We start from the raw sequence: 21,641 nt of genomic DNA on the forward strand, positions 1-21,641 counted from the left end.
CAGACTGACAGGTAATAAATCTCTGTACTATACATACGGTCCTCAAAACGGAGAACTCCGGGCATTTTAGTGGCCTAGAATCCTGGAGAACTCAAGTAATAAACTGTATTGGGATGGAAATATGATCACAGCCTGAACTGTTGCCCACAATTGCCCAGGCATAGGGCATAACACTGATATATAAAAAACTTAAGAAAAACATTTCCAATAGATGTCACCCTACCAAATATTTATAGTGTGTCTGAGATGCATGGAATGAAAACTTTCAAAATATGAAGACTTTGCTAAAAAAAAAATCACGTGGGAACAGTATGATATATATGCCATCCTGGTTGTCCAGCTTTCTGTTCCTGGAGTTGATCTTGTACAAGATGTTTGTTCTAGCCTGCTGTTAGCCTACAAAAGATGAATTTGCACCCTAATACTTTGTTTCAATTATGGAATGCAATTAGTTTATCCACCTGCAGAGCAGTCGGCAGAATATTAACTATATAGGAAGCGCAAAAGGAGAGTGACTTGTCCCAGGACTATTTCTGTCTGCCACCAAGAAGAATGAAAAGGATGAGATAATAGCAATGATTACAACAGCACCAAAGCTGTTATTACTTTAGCCAAGGACTTCACAATGCTTTTTCAATGGTACTCTCAGTTGCAAGTCACACTATACACATTACTGACCAGTGCAGGGTAGTTAACATATATTAAAACAAATAAAAAAAAAACAACCTACCCCTAAGGTGAGATGATATGAAACACTGTGAAACTGGGAAGCTAATAAAATGTGAAGAGGAAAACACTGGACCTAAATTCGCTGGAAGTCTTCATTCAATGCAAACTCCCAGAAATTCAATCAAAGACATAGATGCCTCAAGCAGCATCAAAGCCTCAAATGACAGTTGAAAAAGAGGTTGACATACTTAGATTGGAATTCAAAAAGGCCTTTGTTAAGTTTGATGGAATGACCCAACCAGCAGACCAAGGATATGAAAATGGATAATGTCTCCCTTGGTTTCCCTGACTTTGCATCCCCCAAGTTCTGCTCCCCTCTGTCTGATCTTGCCCCTGGGAGCATGGGTATTCCTCCAAGGCTCTCTCCTGGATCCATTTTCTCTCCATACTCTCTCAGTGATCTCTCCTATCTCCATGGGTTCAATTATCACCTCTAAGCAGATAACATGCAAATCAATATATCTAGCCCCAGAATCTCTCTTGAGCTCCAGTCTCACATTCAAATACTTGGTAGATTTCTCCACCTTTTCATAGAATTAGAGCTGGAAAGAGTCTTAGAAGCCATTGAGACCAATCTCATTTTACAGATGAAGAAAATGAGACCCAGAGAAATGAATTACTCCAGTGTCTGAAATGAGATTTAAAAGCCCAAGTCTTCCCAATTCCAAATACAGCTATAAACCTATTACACCAGCATTTCAAAAATAGTATGCCTGAAATGGACTCCATCCTCTCTCCAACCTGTCCTAATCTGCTACCCATACAAACACTCCCATTTTTATTCTCCTAGTCACCCAGGTTCAAAACCTCAGAATCAGACTTGATTCTGAGACACAAACCTCAGCAGATCCAATGAGTTGTGAAAGGCTAATTGATTAGCATGTGGTTTCTGACACCATATCCTTCCCTTTTGGTCCAATGGAATCTAGTTTCCCTTATTTCCTCTCACCTAGAATTTTGCAATAAACTCTCATCTGGTCCCCTTGTCTCCAGTCTCTTCTCGTTCCAATCTATACTTACCACAGCTGCCAAAGAAATTTTCCCTAGGAAAAAAAGTAACCATGTCAATTCCTTGCTAAAAAAAAAATCACCAGGGCTTCCTACTGCCTATAGAATTTAAAAAAAAAAACTCACTCCTCCACCTGGCATTTAAGGTCCTCCAAAATCTGACTCCAACTTACCTTCCCAAGTTCAATTCATAGTATTTCTTTTCGCCCACTGAAATTTCCAGCCAAACTGGATGATCAGCCGTCCCCCAAATTTGTCCTTTCTTATCCCCTTCTCCAAACTTTCCTAAATTGTTTCCACATGCCTGAAGGTACTCGTTTTGCTATCTCCACCTCTCAGTATCCTAATCCTCCTTCAAAGCTCAGTTCCAGGACCCCTTCTATAGAAATCTTTTCCTGATTCCCCCAGATGTTAGCGCTCTGTCCCTTCTCAAATTGCCTTGTGTTGGCTTGTCTGTGTCCATATCCTCTCTTCCCAGTAAGCTCTGTTAGGGAGGAAGAGCTTAGCCAAATTTCATTTCTGTCACCCCCAACACCCAATACAAGATCTAGAACTCCACAGATTCGACAGGTGTGGACAGAGAGTTGTCATCATGTCCTGGAACAAAACCAGGGAGCACTCGTGGAATCTCAAAAGGCAGGGCTTGGGCCCCACAAAAGCAAACCCATATATCCCAGATTTAAGTAGCAAACTACAGAATTCATTATTTTAAAGGGGTGGGGATAGCTAGAGGCTGAAAACAGAAATAGCTTCAAACAAGTCTGGACGAGTCCACCGAGTGCAGCTCTGTAATTATCTACGGAGGGAAGAAACTAGGATGCTCAGGAACTAGCCGCCAAGGTTAGTAACACTCTTCCTTCACAGGCCCCTCACTACCACTGGTGGGTAGCACACTGGGCCTGACCCAGAACACAGACTCGCTAGTCCGACTATATTTAGCTGGTACTTTCAAGCGTTCCTTCACAGGCCCCCCATCCCACTGTCAGAGGCATACTGGGTCTGACCCAGAACAAGAACTCAGCTATTCGGACTATATTTAGTCAGTATTTCCAAGCCTTTCACAGTTGGAAAAACATCAAATTTATGATGACTGAGAAGGTGATTTGCATGAAGGATACAGATTATTGCCTTCCCTTCAGCAAATGAGATAACATATGGAAAGGACTTTGCAAACCTTAAAGAATTATCTAAATAGTAGCTATTATTATTTCAGAACCAAAAAAAAAAAAAAAACAAACAAACCTTAGAAGTTTCCTTAGCACGATGCCTGGCACACAGCAGGTTCTTAATACTTATTGAATTGAACTGAATTGAATTACTTAGCCCAACCTATTCTTCATTTGGCAGATGGAGAAACTGAGAATCAGAGTCGGGAAGTGACTTACCTAAGGTCTCACAGGTAGTGAGCAGCCCTTCCATGGTTAGGAAGTGGACTTAGGTTTTCTGCTTCCAAATCCAGTGTTCTTTTCATCACAACAGGCGACCCCTGTCCCGTGTCTAAAATATGACTAGTAAGGACGGCAGAGTGCCTCATGTACCCTGCACCACAAGGCGAGGGAGGGTTTCTTTAAAGAAAAGCACCAGGTGATAATATCTCAATAGTAAAGTAGTAGTTACATAACCACACATATTTCACCAGATCCCATGGAAATCAATCCTGTTGGGCAGGACCTTTGTCTTACTTCTATTTGCCTCACCCCAGTGACTAGGAAAAGGAGTCCTAACTGTGTGTGTGTGTAATGGACCCCTCTGGCAGTATGATAAAACCCATGGACCCCTTCTCAAAATAAAGGCTATAAATGCATAAAATAAAGTGCAAATGATTACAAAGGAAAACAGTTGTTCCCAACTAGTTACTATAATATTGAGAAATAAAGAATGAACTGCGCTGACCTCCAGGTAAGAATCACTGCATTAGGGGCCTGCTTAAACAGAGTAATGGACTGGATTTGGTCTGGACAACTCCCAAGTGAGCAAGGCCCTTCTACCAATGCAGCTCTTCACTTCTGAGTCTTAAAAAGGTGCCTAGAAGAAGCCTGGTTAGCATTTACAAGACTCTTGAACGTTTGAACAGCATTGTACATAATCAGCTCATTGATCTTTATAACAATCCTGGCTCTCTTCTTATTCTTATTTTACAGCTGAGGAAACTGAGGCAGATGGAGGTTAAGTGACTTGCCGAGGGGTTACACAGCCAATAAGTGTCTGAGGCTGGATTTGAACTCATGCCTTCCTGATTCTAGGCCCAGAACTCTTAACCACTGTGCCCAGGGTTACAAACCATTTAGTGTATGGGTGAGGAGGGGAGAGGAGATTGAACTCAGGTCTTCCTGGCTTCGAGGCCAGTTCCCTACACACAACTATCACACTGTTTTTGATATGCTTCATAATTACAATAATAATAATAGCTAACATATGTAGGCTTCTAAGGTTTGCAAAACATTTTACATATATTATCATATTTTTCCCTCCCAGGTGCTATAATCTCCATTTTAGAGATAAGGAAGCTGAGGCACAGAGAGGTAAGTGACTTCACTGCCCAAGTTCACAGAGCTATTAAATGTCTGAAGCAGGATTCAAAGAGGAACAGAGAAAAGTCAAACTGCACAGAAACAAAGTGAACACGTCATTTCAGCTCCCAAAGTTGAGGGAAGAATTTTAATTTTTTTTTAAGAACACCAAGAGTAACAAACAGACTTTTGAAGAACTTGATCACTTTGCAAACAGAAAGCAAAAAAGAAAATTTGGCGTTTTTTTGTTTTTGTTTTTTAAGCGCCGGTATCCTTTCAAGGTCACTGCTACATAAGAACTATGCCAGAGCGTTTATCACAGGATTTCTTTGACGTGCATGCCTGAAATTCAGCTCACTTCAAGTGCTGTAACATCGGATACACCAAAGAGACCTTCCAGCAAAAGAAGAAAGGATGGCAGCCCGTGTATCACACAGAGCAATCCAGCCAAAAGAAACAGCAAAGGGCTGACCAGGAAATAATTCAGGCAAAGCTCACTGTCAAGTGCATGATGGGTATGGAAGCCTGTTTTTTCCACCCCAAGTTCACCTCTAAGCCTCCTTTTTGATTAGGACGTTGAAACTGACGGCTAATGTTCTCAAAGCTGCATCTACCTGCCACAATACCAGTCAACTACGAAACACATCGGTGGTGCCTCTGCTACTAGGCTACTCTGTGCAAAGTTGGACAAAATCCACAGCAAGATCATATCAATAGCCACTGACTCAAACAATTTTTCCCTGTAGAACCTCAGAGTTGGAAGGCAGATCAAAAGCCATCAATTCTATCCCATCCTTGGACGAGATCCATGTTTATAACCTAATATGTATATATGTTATAAACATCCATGTATGTGTGTACACACGTGTGCATATGTGTGTGTGCACGCAGTCATGTGACCATCCAGCATCTGCTGAAAACCCTTCAGTGAGGAAGAACCTGCTGCTTCTCTACTCCTTTCATCTTTGGAATGGTTCTAACTGTGCAGAAGTCTTTCTTTACACCAAAGTTAAAATGACCCTTCGATTTCCATGCATTGATCCTGGCTCACCCACTCTGGGATCAATAGAAGAATCTATTTCCTGCCCTCCTCCCATTTTGATATGACAACTATTAGCAAGATCTAAAGTGAGAAGGGCCCTCAGGTCACCTCATCCAAGCTTCCTCATTTTAAAGATAAAGAAACTGAGGGTTAGAGAGGTTAAGAGACTTTCTTGACTTCATAGCCAATTCTCTCCCCATTGCTTCCTAAATCTTCTCCAGGTACCTGCAATTCCTTCAACAAGCGGTTTCAAGAACCCTGGAATTCTTGGTTATCTTCCTTCAGATAGTTTCTTCCTTCCTAAAATATGGCACTTAGACATGAACACGATACTTCTAACGTGGCCTGACCAGGGCACCCACCTATTCATTCAACAAGAATTCCTTAAGGGCCTACTATGTGCCAGGCGCTGAAATACGCAATAGGACCACAAAGACAAAAATGAAACCACTCTCTGCCCTCAAGGAACCCAGGAGAAAGCAATGTGTACCCAGAAAATGAAATACAGAATATTTTCTGGGGGAAGGTTACTAGCAGCTAGAGGGATGTGGATAAGCTCTCTGCAGGAGGGCTGAGCTTTAAAGGAAGCAAAGGATTCTTTGAGGCAGAGGTGAGGAGAGAGGACTTTCTGAGCATCACATGCGAAAGCACAGTGTTGGAGATGGATTATTGTGTAGAGGGGACAGCAAGCCATCAGTCTGGCAGGAACGCAGAGTACAAGAACTCGGACGGAGCCAGACTGGGATGGCTTTGAAAGGGCCCCAGAGAAAGGTTTGTATTTTAGCCTAGAAGCAAGAGGAAGCTGCTAGAGCAGGGCAGTGACAGGGGACCCCACCAACTCTTCTCTAGTCCTCAGATTACACTGGATTTGGGGGGTTTGGGGTCACCCCTGACACACATCATACTGACCTCCCCTTTGCAAAATTCCCCAGATATTTTTCATATGAACTGTTGTCTGGCCACACATACATACACATGATTCTAGATCTACCAAACCAGCTTTGATGATTCTGTATCCGTCACGCTAAAGTCCCTAACGAGCACATCCAAGGAATGATTTTTACCATTACAATTAGTGGGGTTTAAAGTAAATAATATGTTCATAAACAAGATATAAGTAAATTATTAATAATAATTATAACATAATTATATCATTTGTAATAATTTACTTAATAAATATATTAAGTAAATAAGATAGTAGAGACTGAACCCAGGATTTCACTGATTTGGGGAGCTCCCAGTGAAAGATTTCCTCTAGTAATATAGGTTAGCACCTTCTCTTCAATGTACTATCTTAGAGGCTTGCCTAGAGCAAAGGTGTCAAACATGGCCCACAATAATGCTGAGCCAGAACCCTTGAAGGTCAGATGCTAAAGGTGAAGCTTAAGTACTTTGGCCACATAATGAGAAGATGAGACTGGGTGGAAAGGAGCCTGCTGTTGGGAAAGACTGACGGCAAAAGGAGAAGGGGCCGGCAGAGGATGAGCTGGGTGGATGTTGTCATGCAAGTAACAAACAGGAGGCAGTGCCGGACAGAAGGGTCCAGTGTGCTATGGTCCAGGGGTCATGAAAAGTTGGACACGACTGAACAACTGAACAACAACACAGCTGGAACCAGATGAAAATATAATTTGGAAATATTTAATGAAATAAAGATGCAATAAAATATAGACATTATTAATATGTGGTTTTCTAAGTCAAATATGAAGTCTGCTGGGATTCTTATACATGGTTTAATGGCTCCCTATTTCTATTCTTACTACGTGTGTGACCCTGGGCAAGTCACTTCACCCTGTTTGCCTCAGTTTCCTCATTTGTAAAATGAGCTATAGAAGGAAACAACAACCACGCCAGTATCTTTGCCAAGAAAACCCCAAATGGGGTCAGGGAGAGTCAGACATGACTGAAAAATGACTAAACACCACAATCACCACCACCACCATAAAGATCACAGGGCATAGAGCTGCAAGAGACCTCAGGAACAGGAGAGGTTACCTCAGTCACAGAAGAGTAAATAGGCCCCGAGAGGTAAAATGTCTTCCTTGCCCAACATCAGAAGGTAAGTGAGGGGGAGATGAGGGTCAAGAACCTAAGGCTCAGTGCCTTGAGTGGGCCAAGCACTGTGCTAGATCCTGGAAGAGATCCAATGTTTAGATACCTAATCCCAGCCCTCACTTTTAGTCAGGAGGAGATACAACATTACAAGTGAATAAAACCCAGGGCTATAAGAGGCGGCGTGGATGGTGACATAGAGACCAGAACACAGGACTTGTGTCAAAAAGTCCTGGGTTCAAATGTTGCCCGCTACTATCTGCAGGACCCTGGATGGGTTGCTCTATCCCCTACTCTCCTCTCCATTCTCAATCTATGAACTTAAAACATACTTAGTTGGGGAGGATGTTAGTGGCCACACAGAGAGTCTGGGGGCTTCCCGAAAAAGGTGGCAGGTGAGTTGATCTTTCAAAGTTCCTTCACAGCTCTCAATCTAGGACACCAAAAGTTGGTAGGCATTCAGGAGGCAAAGGGGTGAGGCGGGGAAGATGGCCAATTACAGCTGTAGTGAATGACATAGGCTGAACTAAGGAACTAGAGAACCCAGGGAATGTTAGGGGCAGAGATTCCAGTGCCAAGAGTCAAAATGAGGAATTCTTGTGCCTTGGGAGCAAGGGAAGATTGGAAACCTGATACAAGAAGCTCTGGCTTTGGAGGCAAAAGACCTGGATTCAAATCCTTCCTCTGATGTTTACTATTTTTGGGACCTTGGCCAGATTAGTTAATATCTATGAGCCTCAGTTTCTTCATGTGTAAAATGAAGAAGGTTGGACCAGATGCCCCTGAGGTTCTTTGAGCTCCAGATCCATGATCCATGGCCCTAGGTCAGTCTTGCTGTGAAGGTGTCTGGTCTACGCTCCTCAAGAGTTTGTGAGGTGGGAACCAGGAAGATGACCACTGCCAGGGGAACCTGGAGATACTATCTTGGGTATGGCTGCACTGCAGGATGGCACGTCCCAGGGAAAAGTCATAAGGCCAAACGTAGGCTCTGAAGCTACTGCAGGGAGGAAGGAATGTCAGTGCCTTGGGTCAAAGCTCCAGGTACCTCATGTTAGTTATGGCTCTGGCTCTGACTGAGAATGAATGAATATGCATTTATTAAGTATTAACCATTTGCCAAGGACCATTCTGAGGGCTAGAGTTAGAAACAGAAAGCCATCAAGGAGCTCACACCCTAATTAAAGGGCGGGGGTGGGAAGGGGAACAACACATAAAGGAATTCTAGCTACAAGGCTGGAATGGAAAAACCCATAGTCCTCTGGGTACATCAGTGGTGCCAATGGAAAGGGCCAAGGGCCCCTCTAAATACATCGGTAGGTTAGAGGTCTGAAGAACATAAAAGCAGGGCAGATGGTAAGGCATAGTGGTCCTCGATTTCACTGCAAGGAATGGAGTTGGTGACTTCCATCTCTACAAACCATGTGAACAGTCAAGTAGGCCTGAAGGGTTCTAGGTGGTCCCTGCCAGAGGGACATGGAAGGATGCCCTCAGTAGTGGGTTCTAGGATGGTGGAGGTGGGGGAAGAGAGACATCAGCTTCTAAATCATATTGGTTTCCAAACAAAAACAATTGAACTTTATTTAGTGTGTAACAGGAGATCACTGACGATTTTAAAGCAGGAGTGTCCTGACCAGCTCTACACCAGATGAATAAATGAAAAAGCATATTTTAAGCCCTACTTCCTATATGCCAAGGCTTGTGCTAAGTAACGGCAGCGGATACACATAGAAAGAAAACCAGTCCCTGCTCTCACACTCTAGGAGAAGGCACTCCAGGCAAGACGCTTAAGCTGTGGGGTAGATGGCAACACCCAGAGATCCTTCTGATGCATGAGGGTGCCTATAATACACCATGATCAATGGTGAGACAAGGGAAACATGGCACAGGAGTGCCCAGCATGGCGTGCCTGCATCAAAGAAGGCTCTGTGAGCAAAGCAGAATTACAGGAGCTCAAAAGAAAAGTGGGATGTGTAAATTCATAGACATCTCCGTTCCAAATGTTCATTTGGTCCCCTTCAGACACAAAGGACAACCACCACATCATTCTTACACAGTGCCTTGAACTCTGTTACAAAATACCAATTGCAAAACATTTTTCCCACATTATCGCAAAAAAACATACTAGATGATTTAAGAAAGGTCCTGGGGGAAATAGGAGCAAAGGAATAGCTGTACAAACTGGAGGAAGTGGGCACTCCATTACAGGAAGGTCAGCCTTTCTGTAATGAAGACCAGCTTCAGAGATTGACCATTGGGTGGACCGTGGCAATGGGGGCTGGGGAAGGCAGGAAGCATCATCTCACAAAGGACTATATCCAATTCTGGGACGGAGTCGAGCCAATCTAGCCAATTACTTGGGACTACCTAAGGGAAAAATGTAAATACCTGTCTCCATCATCCCCAAAGAACTCTTCTGCTCAACATTAGCTGGAAGACCTTATGAACATAATTGCAGTCCCACAAATTTTCAGTCCAGGTCACTAGTACCCTTTAGGTAACCCTTTATGCCAGATATTTATTTAGGTGGTTGCATAATAAAATAAAGTATCTTCTATCTGGGTTTGTGGGCATTGTTTCGGTTCAATGAGGCTTTTGCCAGTCTAACTGGAATCAGTGTGGCTGAATGGATAGGGTGCTGGCTTTGGAGACCGGGAAACCAGGGGTCAAATCCCGCTTCTGCTATTTACTAGCTGTGTAACTGTGGACAGGTGACTCAATTCCTCTGGGGCTCATTTTTCTTATTTTTAAGATAAGGTTAATAAGAGGTATAGTACCTACCTTACACGGTTGTTGTGACGGCTGTTATATAAATTACTTTGGAAACCTGAGAGTGCTATAAAGATTTCTGTTATGATAAGAATGTTTTTCAGACACACTCCTATAGAAAATCAATCTAAAACTAATCTCAAGTTGGAACACTAAATATTTAAGTTGCCAATGGGCTGCTACCACTACTAATTAAAAAAAAAAAACTCACAGCTGATCGTTACATAGCACTTTAAGGTCTGGGAAGCATTTTAATTATGTTATCTCATTTAATCATTACAAAAACCCTGTGAGGTGGGTGCTATTATTAATTCTCATTTTACAGATAAGGAAACTGAGGACCAGAGAGGTTAAGTGACTTGCTCAGGATCACATAGCTAACAAATATCAGAGAGTGGATTCAAAGTTAGGTTCTCATGACTCTAACCTCAGAATTTTCCCGTTGTACCACATTGCCTCTCAAAGAGAAAACCAAACCAAACCAAAACAAAACAAATTCTTAGCCGATCAAGTCAACATGCGTTTATTAAATATCTACTATATGCTGGACACTATGCTAAGCGCTAAAGATTAAGAGAAAGGAAAAAAATAGTCCCGTTCTCAAGAATCTCATGGTCTAACCAGGAAGACAACATGCCAACAATGCCTTCCAAACAGGCCATAGGTAGAAGAAACGGGAGCTAATTTGCAGTAGCTGCTACAGGTACAAAAGTCCAGGAAGACGGAATTGGCTCCAGGTTCTTTGATTCAAAAGTACAGAAGGGCAGGTAGATACTGTCCAATTATACACAGGTATACATAACACACACACACACACACACACCCTTTGAATAAGACAGCCAATATTTCACAAAGGCAATAAACTGACAAACAATGCGAAACAGGAACAGAAATGGTAGTATTTGGTCCACAGCCAGTGGATTTTATTTTCTACGACCCGCAAGATTTAGAGTGTGAAGGGACCTCAGAGATTATTAGGTTCAATCCCCTCCGTTTACAAAGGAGGAAATTAAGAGAATTAAGTGAACCAAGTTGGTAAATAGCACAGCTGAATTTTGAATCCAGGTCTTGGGACTTCAAATTTAGGACTCTTTAGTAAATGCATTAGCAAAATGTACTTTACAAATAATTTGTAGGCAAATTACTTACGTGAAATGCTCTCTTCAATTGAATAGGAAAATAACAAAAATTCAGAGTGAATAGCACTTGCCACCTGTTTTATATCCATATCAACTACTTTCTAAAGTACTATCTTGGGGGCTGCTAGGTGGCACAGTGGATAGAGTGCTGGGCCTGGAGTCAGGAAGACCCATCTTCATGAGTTCAAATGTGGCCTCAGACTCATATTAGACGTGTGACGCTGGGCAAGTCACTTGACTGTGCCTCAATTTCCTCATCTGCCAAATGAGTTGGAGAAGGAAATGGCAAACCACTCCAGTATGTTTGTCAAGAAAACCCCAAACCCCAAATGGGGTCATGAAGAATCAGACATGCCTGAAATGATTCAACAATAGCAATAATAAGAGATAATAGAAGGGAGAAAAGTGACAACAAGAAAATTTTTTCAAAGGACATTTGGGACCTAAGACCTCCCTCTCCCTTCTGCTTCTATCCAACTAATTCAGTCTATCTTTGTGATGTTGAGTAGACACAGTATTGTTCAGCGGCAAAATCACAGAGAACCTGGGGAACCCAGGTCCTGGGGAGTGGGGGAAACACACCCTGTCACCTGTACAACTTTGGGCAGGTCACTTTATCTCTCAAGGTCCAAGTTTCCTCATTTGTAAAATGAGGGGTTGGATGAGTTGGTCTCAGAGGTCCCTTCCAGCTTGAAATCTATGCTCCCATGATGCTCAGTGTAAAGTTAATTATGGAAAACTACTTGGGAGTGACAAATGACCTGTAGTTCCCAGACTGATCGAAGCCACCACAAACAACTTCATATCAGTCAATTCGACTATATGCAAAGAGGCATTTGTTTTTTTTTTGTTTTTTTTTTTTTGGCCTGGTACAAAATAAAGCAATTTTTATGGATCAGAGAGACAACCTGCAATTGTTAGAAAACTGGAAAAAACATAACATTTACATCCCAGCTGTACTTAATCTCAAAGATCAAAAGTTAACATTATTTTAAGATGCTACTGAAAACAACAGACACATTTCCTAGGTCTTAGAATCAAGAAGGTTTACATTGAGAATGCAAACACACATCGGAAAAAATGACCCTTCTCCTTCAAAGGATCTGGGCAGTCTGATTCCTGGGATGGTGCAGGGGGCATCAAAATAGCTCTCCACATAATCCAGTTGATTTGTTGAAAATTAATTGCCAAAATGCTGGTCATTCACATTATTAACTTAACTCATGCAATCAAATGCACAATAAGGTGGCGAAGCACCGGGCTGCCACCAGTCTTTTCCCGACCTGCCTCCCCACCCCCAATCTCTTTTCAATGCTGAAGAGATCCTGGCATTGTCTTCTTCTTAATTAAAGTTAGGTCCAAGGGAAGCTAAGAGCCAAGTACCTCTTCAATCAAATGCTACCTTTCAATGAGTTACAAGGAATACTGACAGCTTGCCATCCATCTTTAGGAGGAGGACTATGGCCTCACTCGCTACTAATAATTGTCCACGGCATGTGACCGAATTTAAACCAAGTCTCATGCTGTCCAGCAGAATGAGATGCCAAAACACTTGTTGAAACTCAACAGTTAAAGACTGAGAAACACTACAGGATGGAGGAAAGAGGACTGAACTCAGATTTGTAGAACCTGAGTTCAAATGCTGACTCTATTACTTAGCACTCCATGTGCCTCCAGGAATGTCAATTCCCTTTTTAAGGGTTGATTTTGGAGCAGCTAAGTGCTGCAGTGGATAGAGCACTGGACTTGGAATCGGGAAGTCTCATCTTCATAGGTTCAAATCCTGCCTTAGAAACTTACTAGCTGACCCTGGACAAGTCACTTGACTCTGCCTCAGTTTCCTCATCTGTAAAACGAGAAAGAAATAGCTAATCCATTCTAGTATCTTTGCCACAATCTCCCCCCTTTTGGGGGCTCAGAGTAGCACATGACTAAATAAATCTTGGTTTCCTTATATGTAAAATGAAGGAGTTGAGTTGCCTAGATGAACTTTAAGGTTCATCCCAAACCTAGAACCAGTATCTTAAGATAAACCAATGAGAGGCATGTGGTTTAGCTGATAGAAGACCAGGTCTGGGAGCCAGGAAGACCTAAAGAGGCTCTGGTTGAGTCACTTAATCTCCGAGCCTCAGGTGAATCTCTAAAACAAAATTAGAAAGAAAATTAGCAGAGAGATGCTGAGCTGTGTTGGTAGAGGGGGTGCCCAACACAATGAAATCCCTAAGAAGCTAGATCCATCAACAGGTTTGATTCCTGGGGCAGATGGACTACCCAAATAAGTTTTACTTTTTTTTTTTTTTAATTTCCAAGCCAAAACATGCTCATTCATACCTTCTTTTTCTATTTTTTTTTTTTAGAAGAAAACGTGGAAGGGGAAAGAATAACATTTCCAAGAAGTGATCCAAGATTTAGTCAGCAGGTAAGCTAAAATCATAATCAAACTATCAGGAACTTTTCTGCAGTGATTTCTGTGGCCTAGACTTTGATTCTGGTGTTTCTGAGATCTGCCAGTCGGTGTCTGAGGTCCTATCTGGAATCACCCAGATGTAATCGCTTTTTACATTGCCTCCCACTCACCCTCCCACCATGTGAAAAACTCAACTTCCTACCCAGACCGGTTTGGAAGCCTTTGCAGGCCGCTCCCAACCAGCTGGACAATGTACAATCCCAAATGGGAGAGCTTGTATTTCTTGGCCTTCAGAGATTAAAGGCCTGCTATCCTCTGGTTAAACATGGGATCAATTTCCGGTTCTCATAAGGCAGAAATCCACATCCTTCTGAAAAGTGAGATAGCTAGGCTCTGTCATCCCCTTGGAGTCAGGAATTGTGTTAAGGCTGTCTTTGAGCAAAGAGCTTCTCTGGGCTCTGACTCCCCTCTAACTTGGGGGGGGGCGGCCCCTAAGCAGGGCACAAACCCTGAGAATCCTAACAACAGCCAGAGAAAATTAGAAAATGACATTGCAAAGAGGATTAGGGCTTCATCATTTCCCATGTTTTGCTACAGTTACCAGGTTTCAGAAGATTCCCAGTGAGCTCTGAAAGTGAAATGTCTAGTCAAAATGACCCCTAAATCATTTCCCTGGATGGAGAGTCTGTGAAGGGAGGGGGTGCCAAACTACCATCAGCAGAACCCAGGGGGCTAATGAGGTATCAGAGGACGACAGGGCTTTGGGTTTTCAAGTGCAACAAGAGTTTCACTTATGGCGGCTGCCAAAAAACAAACAAAAACACTACCAGGGAAACTATTTGACAAAGTGAGAAATCTAATGTTACAGGAAATGAGCATCCTTCTAATACAAGGTGTTTGGGGAGGGGGGAGGGTGGCAGAGTCACACAGACTTGGCAGCAGGCCGCATGTGAAAACTTAACCCTGCCAATGCCACCGCCCCTTTGGAGCTGCAGCCAAAGCCCACGCTCTTTAAAATGCCCTCCCTGCTTGGGAGCCAATGGGGTAGCGGTTCTCAGGTCTGGTTTGTAGGCAGTGGGATGTGGGAGCAGCAGGATAGAAATTTGGGAAAACAAATGAACAGCAGATCACTGAGGTTCTCCCAAATTTAAAAACTGGAAGACACCTTGGGGACCATATCTATTGTAGGACTTCTTAACGTGTGTGAGTGACAGACCCCTTGGGCAGTTTGGTAAAGCATATGGACCCCTGTCTCGGAATATTGCTGTTGAACTAATAAAATAAAATACACAGGATTATAAAGGAAAAAATGTATTGAAGTATATATATCAAAATATTGAAAAATCAAATTCATAGACCTGAAATGGCAAACCCCTGCTTCTGTCCGACCTTCACAAGACCAGAAACAAAACAAAACAAACAAAAAAAAAACCTCTCCACAACATCCCCCGCAAGACATTGACCTAACCCGCATATGAAGACCTCTTTAGTGATGGGGAGCTCGCTCCGTCTCCGAGAAGCCATTCTAATTCTGGACATCTCTAATGATAGAAAGTTCTTCTTTACATCAAGCCTAAATCTCCTTCTCTGGAACAACCCCCTTCTCAAACATCGGGGTCTGCAAAAATTCACCCCAGGGAGAGAACCGCCCCCATCGGGATCTCCAAACCCTCTCTTGCCTCCTTGCTCCAGGGGCGGGGGGAGAAGCCCACCAGTCTCTAACGCTGAATCTAGGCTCTTTCATAAGACTGGTACATAAACACAGTAAAGGTGATGCCCTGCTTCATCTGGGCTCAGTGCCTTCAGCAGGTCAGTTGCCTCCTGCCGCTTTCCCAGTCTGCCGCGAGTGCCCGTGCTCTCCACCCCCCGCTCCCCCTCTGGGTTGGGGCCGCCGGGCCGGAAGGATGACAATACCTCGTTTTGTCTCCAAAAGGCAACATAGCCGAGGCTCGGGGGGGAGACCATGCAGCCTCGTCCCAACAACCGGGAGCTCCCTCCTGCACCTGAGCCGGCCCCCGACAGGGCTGCTGAGTGAGGCGCGCGGGGCGAGGTGAGACAAGGTGAGACGAGGAGCGGCTGCACCGCCAGGTGATGCTGGGACACGCCCTTGAACTCCCGAAGCTCCCACGCCGCGCCGCGAGGACGCTGCCCCCTAGCAGGGAGCGCTTGGCACAGCAGCGCCCCACTGGGAAGGCTGTTGATCTCCCTCACCGCTCCCCAAGTCCGTGGCCGGCTCCAAGTCCTGGCAAACTCAGGCGTCCCTGACCCGGCCCTCAGGCCAACTTTTTCCTGCCTCTCCTAGCCCCTTGTGCTGCGGCCTTCAGTGCCTTAGACGGCAGGCCAACCGACGGGCAGCCTTCTCCGGGAGTCTGCACTGCACGCTCCGGCGACGAAGAGCGAGGCTCAAACCCCCCGGTGTCCGTGCCTCAGTCCCTGCCCTAGATGCTGCTGCTGCTGCTGCTGCCCAACCTTCCTCCGTCCCACCCCGGACAGGCAGGAACAACTAACTATAGGGGGCCCTCGGGGAAACAGCGCCGCCCCCCACCCCCACCCCCCGCGTCCCCTCCTCCAGCAGCTGCGGCTATTCCTCTCAAACAGACGCACACACACACACACACACACACACTCACTCACTCACACACACACACACACTCACACATACACACACACTCACACACACACTCACACATACACACACACTCACACACACACACACACACACACACACACACACGCTCAAGCTCAAGCTCCACCCCTGCTGGGCTAGGCTGGCAAAGCTGAACAAGACTAGTGGAGATGGACAGCACGCCCAGCCTCGCTCCCTCTTCGCGGTCTCTTTCTCCTTCCTTCCCGGACTGCGGCCGGCGCTCCCAGGCCTGGCTGGCTCCCTCCCGTCCAGGACAGCCGGACCGGACCGGGCCTGGCGCGCTCAGTTAGCCAGGGCAGCTCCAGACCCGCCATTTGCTCGGGGTCTCCTCCCAGCCCGGCCCAGCTCCGCCTCTGTCCCCGGCCCCGGCCCCGCCCCCACCGTTCTTCTCCCTCTCTTCTGTCCCTCTCGTGTGCCAGGCAGCGGGGGCCTCCTAGAGAGCCCAGCGCTGACCCAGGCCAGGCCGGAACCCCGGGGCAAGGCTCAGCGGCCTTTCTGTGCATCTCCCAAAAACTCCCAAAGGAGTAAAACAGCTAGAAGATCGGAAAAGAAGGTGGCGGCGGGGTCCTGGTCTGGGGGCCAGGGTGACACTGCGCCCGGGAAGATTCCAGGCTCCAGCCCCCTACCCAATTCCAAGCACACACAAAACCACGCACACGCCTATTTCTCCAGTTACCCCCGGGGAAAGAACTCGGACTAAACCGGCCCTTTCTTCCGGGCCCCAAGGAGGGAAAACTGTTGGGGTTCGCTCTGGGGTTGAGGGCAAAGTGGGAGGGCAGAAGCGAGGCGGCAGCGTGGACCCGGAAAGCAGAAAAAAAAAAATCTTTGATCCGGGGAAGCCCCGGCCCGGCTGCAGACTCGGTGTCCGCGCCCGGACCGGATCGGCAGCCGGGCTGTGCTGCTGGCGGGGCCGGAGTTCGGGGAGGGCTCCCAGGGATCTCCAAGACCCCAGTCCCTCCTGCGATCCAAGGCTCGGCCAGTTAGAGTTGGGAAGGGATCTCAGAGGTCATCGGGTCCAACCCCCTGTTTCGTGGGCTTTTGTTCTCCAAGCCCTAGAAGCAGTGCTGGGGTGACTCCTGGGCCAGGGGCAGGGGCAAGAGCCGGGGAAAGGAGAGGAGAAGAGCCGCGGACCCCCCAACCCCCAGGCTCCCGCGTGCGAGGCTTGCGCCTACTTTGCTTACCTTGTGGCTTTCCGCACAAAGTAGGAGGAAGTAAAGTCCCGGTGGTCGTCCAGCCACGCTTCCACCCAGGCGGTGTCCCGGGGCTCCCCGGGCTGCCCGGGCTGCCGCTGCTGCTGCTGCTGCTGCTGCTGCTGCCGCTGCCGCTGCCGCCGGCGCCGGCGCCGCCCCCGTGGGCTCCGACTCGGGCAGCCGGGCTCCATGGTCCCGCGGTGCTGCCCCCGCCCAGGGGCCGCTCCTCGCTGGAGGCGCTCGGGGCCCTCCTCCCTTCCCCCCCCACGGGGGCCCGCCCTCGCGGAATCCGGAGCCCGAGAGCTCCAGACCCTCCTCCCCAGCCCCGCCGCCGGCCGGAGGGACGGAGGGCGGGAGCGCAGCGCGGGCCTCCCACGCCCCTCCCCGGGCGCGCCGCCGGCTCTCCAGGTGTGGCAAGCTCGGGCAGAAGCAGCGCCAGACTGAAACTGACACGGAGGCTGAGGCACGGGGCACTTCGGGGAGGGCTGCGTCCCTCGCTGCCCTGTGTCCCCAGGGCGTGGGTGCTCAGACGCGGGCAGGCTCGGCCACCGGGGTGCGCTGCGAGCCAAGTGGAACCCGGAGAGGACAGCGCGCGGGGCTGCTGGGGTTGGGGGGGGGGCAGGTTTCTGTGCCTTGTGCTGCAATCGGAGAAAGTGGCAGAGCCTGCTGCCGGCTGGCGGTGCCGGGCCAAGACTGGAAGGGAGGCTTCACACCTGGCGGGGGAGAAAGAACTAGAGGATCCTGGGCCACTTTCCCGCGGCGGACCGGGAAGAACAATAAGCCGCTCCTTACTCCTGAACTGTGACCGCCCCTGAGGGCCAGGGATCTGTGCGCCGCGGCAGCCCGGCAGAATGCAGTGCTTGCGCGCAGTCCGCGATTAGCTGGGCGCTCGTCACGTAGTGTGCTAGCAATAAACGTTCATTGACTCTTGACTGTTCTGGGACCTGCGTCAACTTCTCCTGATGACCACTGAGGACAAGACAATTTTTTTCTCCTCATTCACAAATTTGAGAACCAAGTTCCTTTACAGCTCTAAATTCATTACTTAGGAATGTCTCATAACCTCTTAGTTTCTATCTGTACCGAAGGATCTCACATTTTCTTATTTTGCCTAGTTAATGAATATTAAGAGAATATTCATTAATTGTTTTCCTATATACTACTCGTGAAACCTTGCACAAATGAATTTCCCTCTATGGGCCTCAAGTCTTTTTCGTCTCTTCCAATCTCTCAAAGTATGAGTGGTTGGAAGTTAAGCTGATGGTTTCAACCTAAAGCTGGAGTAAATAAGGAAATCTACTTGTCTCTGTCTCCCCTCTCCTACTTCACCCCACTTTGCCTCTTGCAATCTGGCTCATCACTCAACTGTAGCTGCTTTTTCTGAGGTGAAATCTCTGAAAAGCTTAATCTGATGCCATTTTTGAGTCCTCATCCTTCTTCACCTCTGCAGTATGTGACACGGGTAACCACCCCCTCCTCCTAGATACCTTCTCTTCCCCAGGTTTTCATGATACTGCTCTCTCTTGCTTCTCCCCCACCCCCAACCCCTCTGACTGCTTCCCAGTCTTCTTTGCTGGATCATCTATGTGTTGGTGAACCCCAGGTCTCTGTCTTTTCTTCTCCCTCTATATTCTCTCATCGGTCTCACCAGCTCCCACGGATTCAGCTGTCACCTCTTCTCAGGTGCCTTCTAGGTCTATATATCCAACCCTGTTCTGTCTCTTAAACTCCAGCCCTGCATTATCAGCTACATATTGGGCAATTCCAACTGGACACCTCATAGGTGTCTCAAAGTCAACATGTCCAAACCAGAACTAATTTGTTTTCCACTTAAGCCTCTGTTTTTAACTCCTCTGTTTCTGCAGAGGGCACCATCATCCTAGCTACCCGAGTTTGCAATCCCATCAAGCTGAAATCTTCCCTTTTCCTCGCTACTCTCATTTAATCAGCTACTTAGTCTTGCCGATTAGGTCTCCACTTCTGTCCTCTTCTCTTCACTCCCATAGTTGCCACCCTGGTTCAGGCCCTCCTCTCCTTTCAGTAGGATTCTTGTGACATCCTCCTAATTGGTCTCCTGACCTCCAGTTTCTCCTCACTCCAATGTCATTCTCCACATGGCTGCCAAACTGATATTCTAAATCCAATCTGACCATATTCCAGATGCTACAGTGACTCTCCTTAGATTCTAAGAGGAACTCCAGTTGTCTCTACAGACCATATCTGAGACTAGCTAAATGATTCCACCTGGAATTCCTGGGACCATGCTTCCTCATCTTCCCCATGGTCATGCCAGATGCTGCATGCCCAGAAGGAGCTGAGTTACTCAGCTCTGGACTCCCTACAATAATGCAGCCTTGTGATCTCAACCATTCTCTACCCAACTGACTTTTCGGTACCTCACCCCCTTCTCCATTTTGGTCTGAGAATTACAATCAAATCCATCTGTCATTGCTTCAGAAAGGGCATGTCAATGAATTGTAAGATTATTCCACTTCTCATTCCAGTGACTTCCCAGACTGAATGCCTTCCTTGGCCACTACTGCCCTAAGTGGGTTGTTTCTTCCTATCAGAATGTAAGCTCCTTGAGGGTAGGATTTTTTTTTTTAATTTGCATGCCTAGCACCTAGCATAAAGTAGACACTCAATAAGTACTCACTGATTGATTAATTAGGCCAGTGAAATATATAATATAGAATGTGTTTTTAATCTGATAGAAAAGCAAAGGATTGGTGCCTGAGAACATAAGCAGCTAGGATTCCACTGCATTCTGCTGCCAATCTCTGCCTTCCTCAGGTCCCTTTATAGTTTCCCTCCTCTCCTTTATAAAAATGCAGGAACAAACTCAGGCCCCAAAGAATCTATAGACAAGCCCTGAGATTTATAACACTACTTGGGGGAGGGATCCCATTACGAGTTGGAATTGTGAACTCATACCATCTTCCATTAGGATTTACACAGTTCTCATGACTCAAGAAACAGGCAGGAGTTCCTCTTCCACCTCGCAACTCTCTGCCATGCCAGCCCTCTTTCTCCTTTGTGTTTCTGTCTCCTTCCTATCTGTCTTCTCTTTCCTTGTCTTTCTCGATCTCCATCAGGTGCTGGCTTCTCTTTTCCTTGGGAGGGGGAGGTGCCACACTGGTCTCCCTCCAGATCTTAGCCTGTGCCTTATCCCTGGCTTCCCATCACTCTTTGTTTCCATAGGGGGTTATCCCCTCATTATTGGTGATTCCCTGATTCCAAGGAACTTGAATTTTGTGGATAGACCTTACTCTCTATTTTCCCAATCTTAATGTTTTAAAACTATTTTGAAACTCTTGATTAAAAGCATTAAGGCTAACTGATGTTACCAAGCTTAGGTTTGAGGATGTGTTCCCAAGGTCAATTTAAGTGAGGGAACTACACTTAACCTGGAGACTTATGTTACTTCAGCAACCAGAATGACTAGAACTGAGCCTGGTCAAAGAATTTATGCATTTTTTTTGCTCGAGGCACCTAGGGTTAAGTGACTCACCCAGGGTCACATAGCTAGTAAGTGTCAAGTCTCTGGTCTAAGACTGGATTTGAACTCAGGTCCTCATGACTCCAGGGCCAGCACTCTATCCACTGCGACACCTAGCTGCCCCGAATTTATGCATTTTCCAAGAAACACAATAGGGCAGTTGGCTTTAACCGACTGCTCCAAAGCATGCCTGGGCACAGCCGCTCCGACCGTATTTTTCAGCAATTCAATTTTTTTTTCTGACCCATTAAGTCTGGAGGTTGTATGCTCCAAAAGGTGTTTAACAGTATTGGTTGTGACACTCTTAGCAGTGATTTCACCAGCTGCCTCTGTTTGAACATACTCCAGATGATTCGAGAGATCAATAATTCACTTGACCTACCTCCAATGGCCTGAGCAGCTCACTTGGGAGCTCAGTCCTTGGAGAAATCCCCTCAGGCATTTTAGGGGTGTCTTCTATTTACATCATGCTCAATGTTCCCTGACCCTGAAACAGGTACAATCTTTTCCAGTCTCCGTCTCCTCCGTCTCCTTCAGTAACGAAAAATCTTCATGAATTATATTAAAAGAATTTACCCTAATCCTTTTTTATTTGATTTTTGTTTTATACCGTGGAAAGAAATTAAAGTAATTAATCTGGGTGAAATAATGA

At 46.2% G+C, this 21,641-nt stretch overlaps 1 protein-coding gene across 4 annotated transcripts in view; it reads right to left on the reverse strand.

Moving 5' to 3' along the window:
• The window catches only part of PDE5A (phosphodiesterase 5A), a 186,235-nt gene extending 168,654 nt beyond the window's left edge, over positions 1-17,581 (reverse strand). For 2 of the 4 annotated variants that reach the window (XM_027853714.1, XM_027853713.1), the window contains exon 1: positions 15,568-15,681. In XM_027853714.1, coding sequence (XP_027709515.1) covers positions 15,568-15,593 — 26 coding nt within the window. In that variant the 5' untranslated portion in view covers positions 15,594-15,681. Of the gene's footprint in view, positions 1-15,567; positions 15,682-17,481 lie in introns of those variants that run through there. The other 2 variants (XM_027853712.1, XM_027853715.1) reach the window with 2 other exon arrangements.
• Between the last annotated feature and the right edge of the window lie 4,060 nt (positions 17,582-21,641).

Source organism: Vombatus ursinus, unplaced genomic scaffold (assembly GCF_900497805.2).
Source record: "Vombatus ursinus unplaced genomic scaffold, bare-nosed wombat genome assembly UNPS02010193.1, whole genome shotgun sequence".
Taxonomy (NCBI): Eukaryota; Metazoa; Chordata; class Mammalia; order Diprotodontia; family Vombatidae; genus Vombatus; species Vombatus ursinus.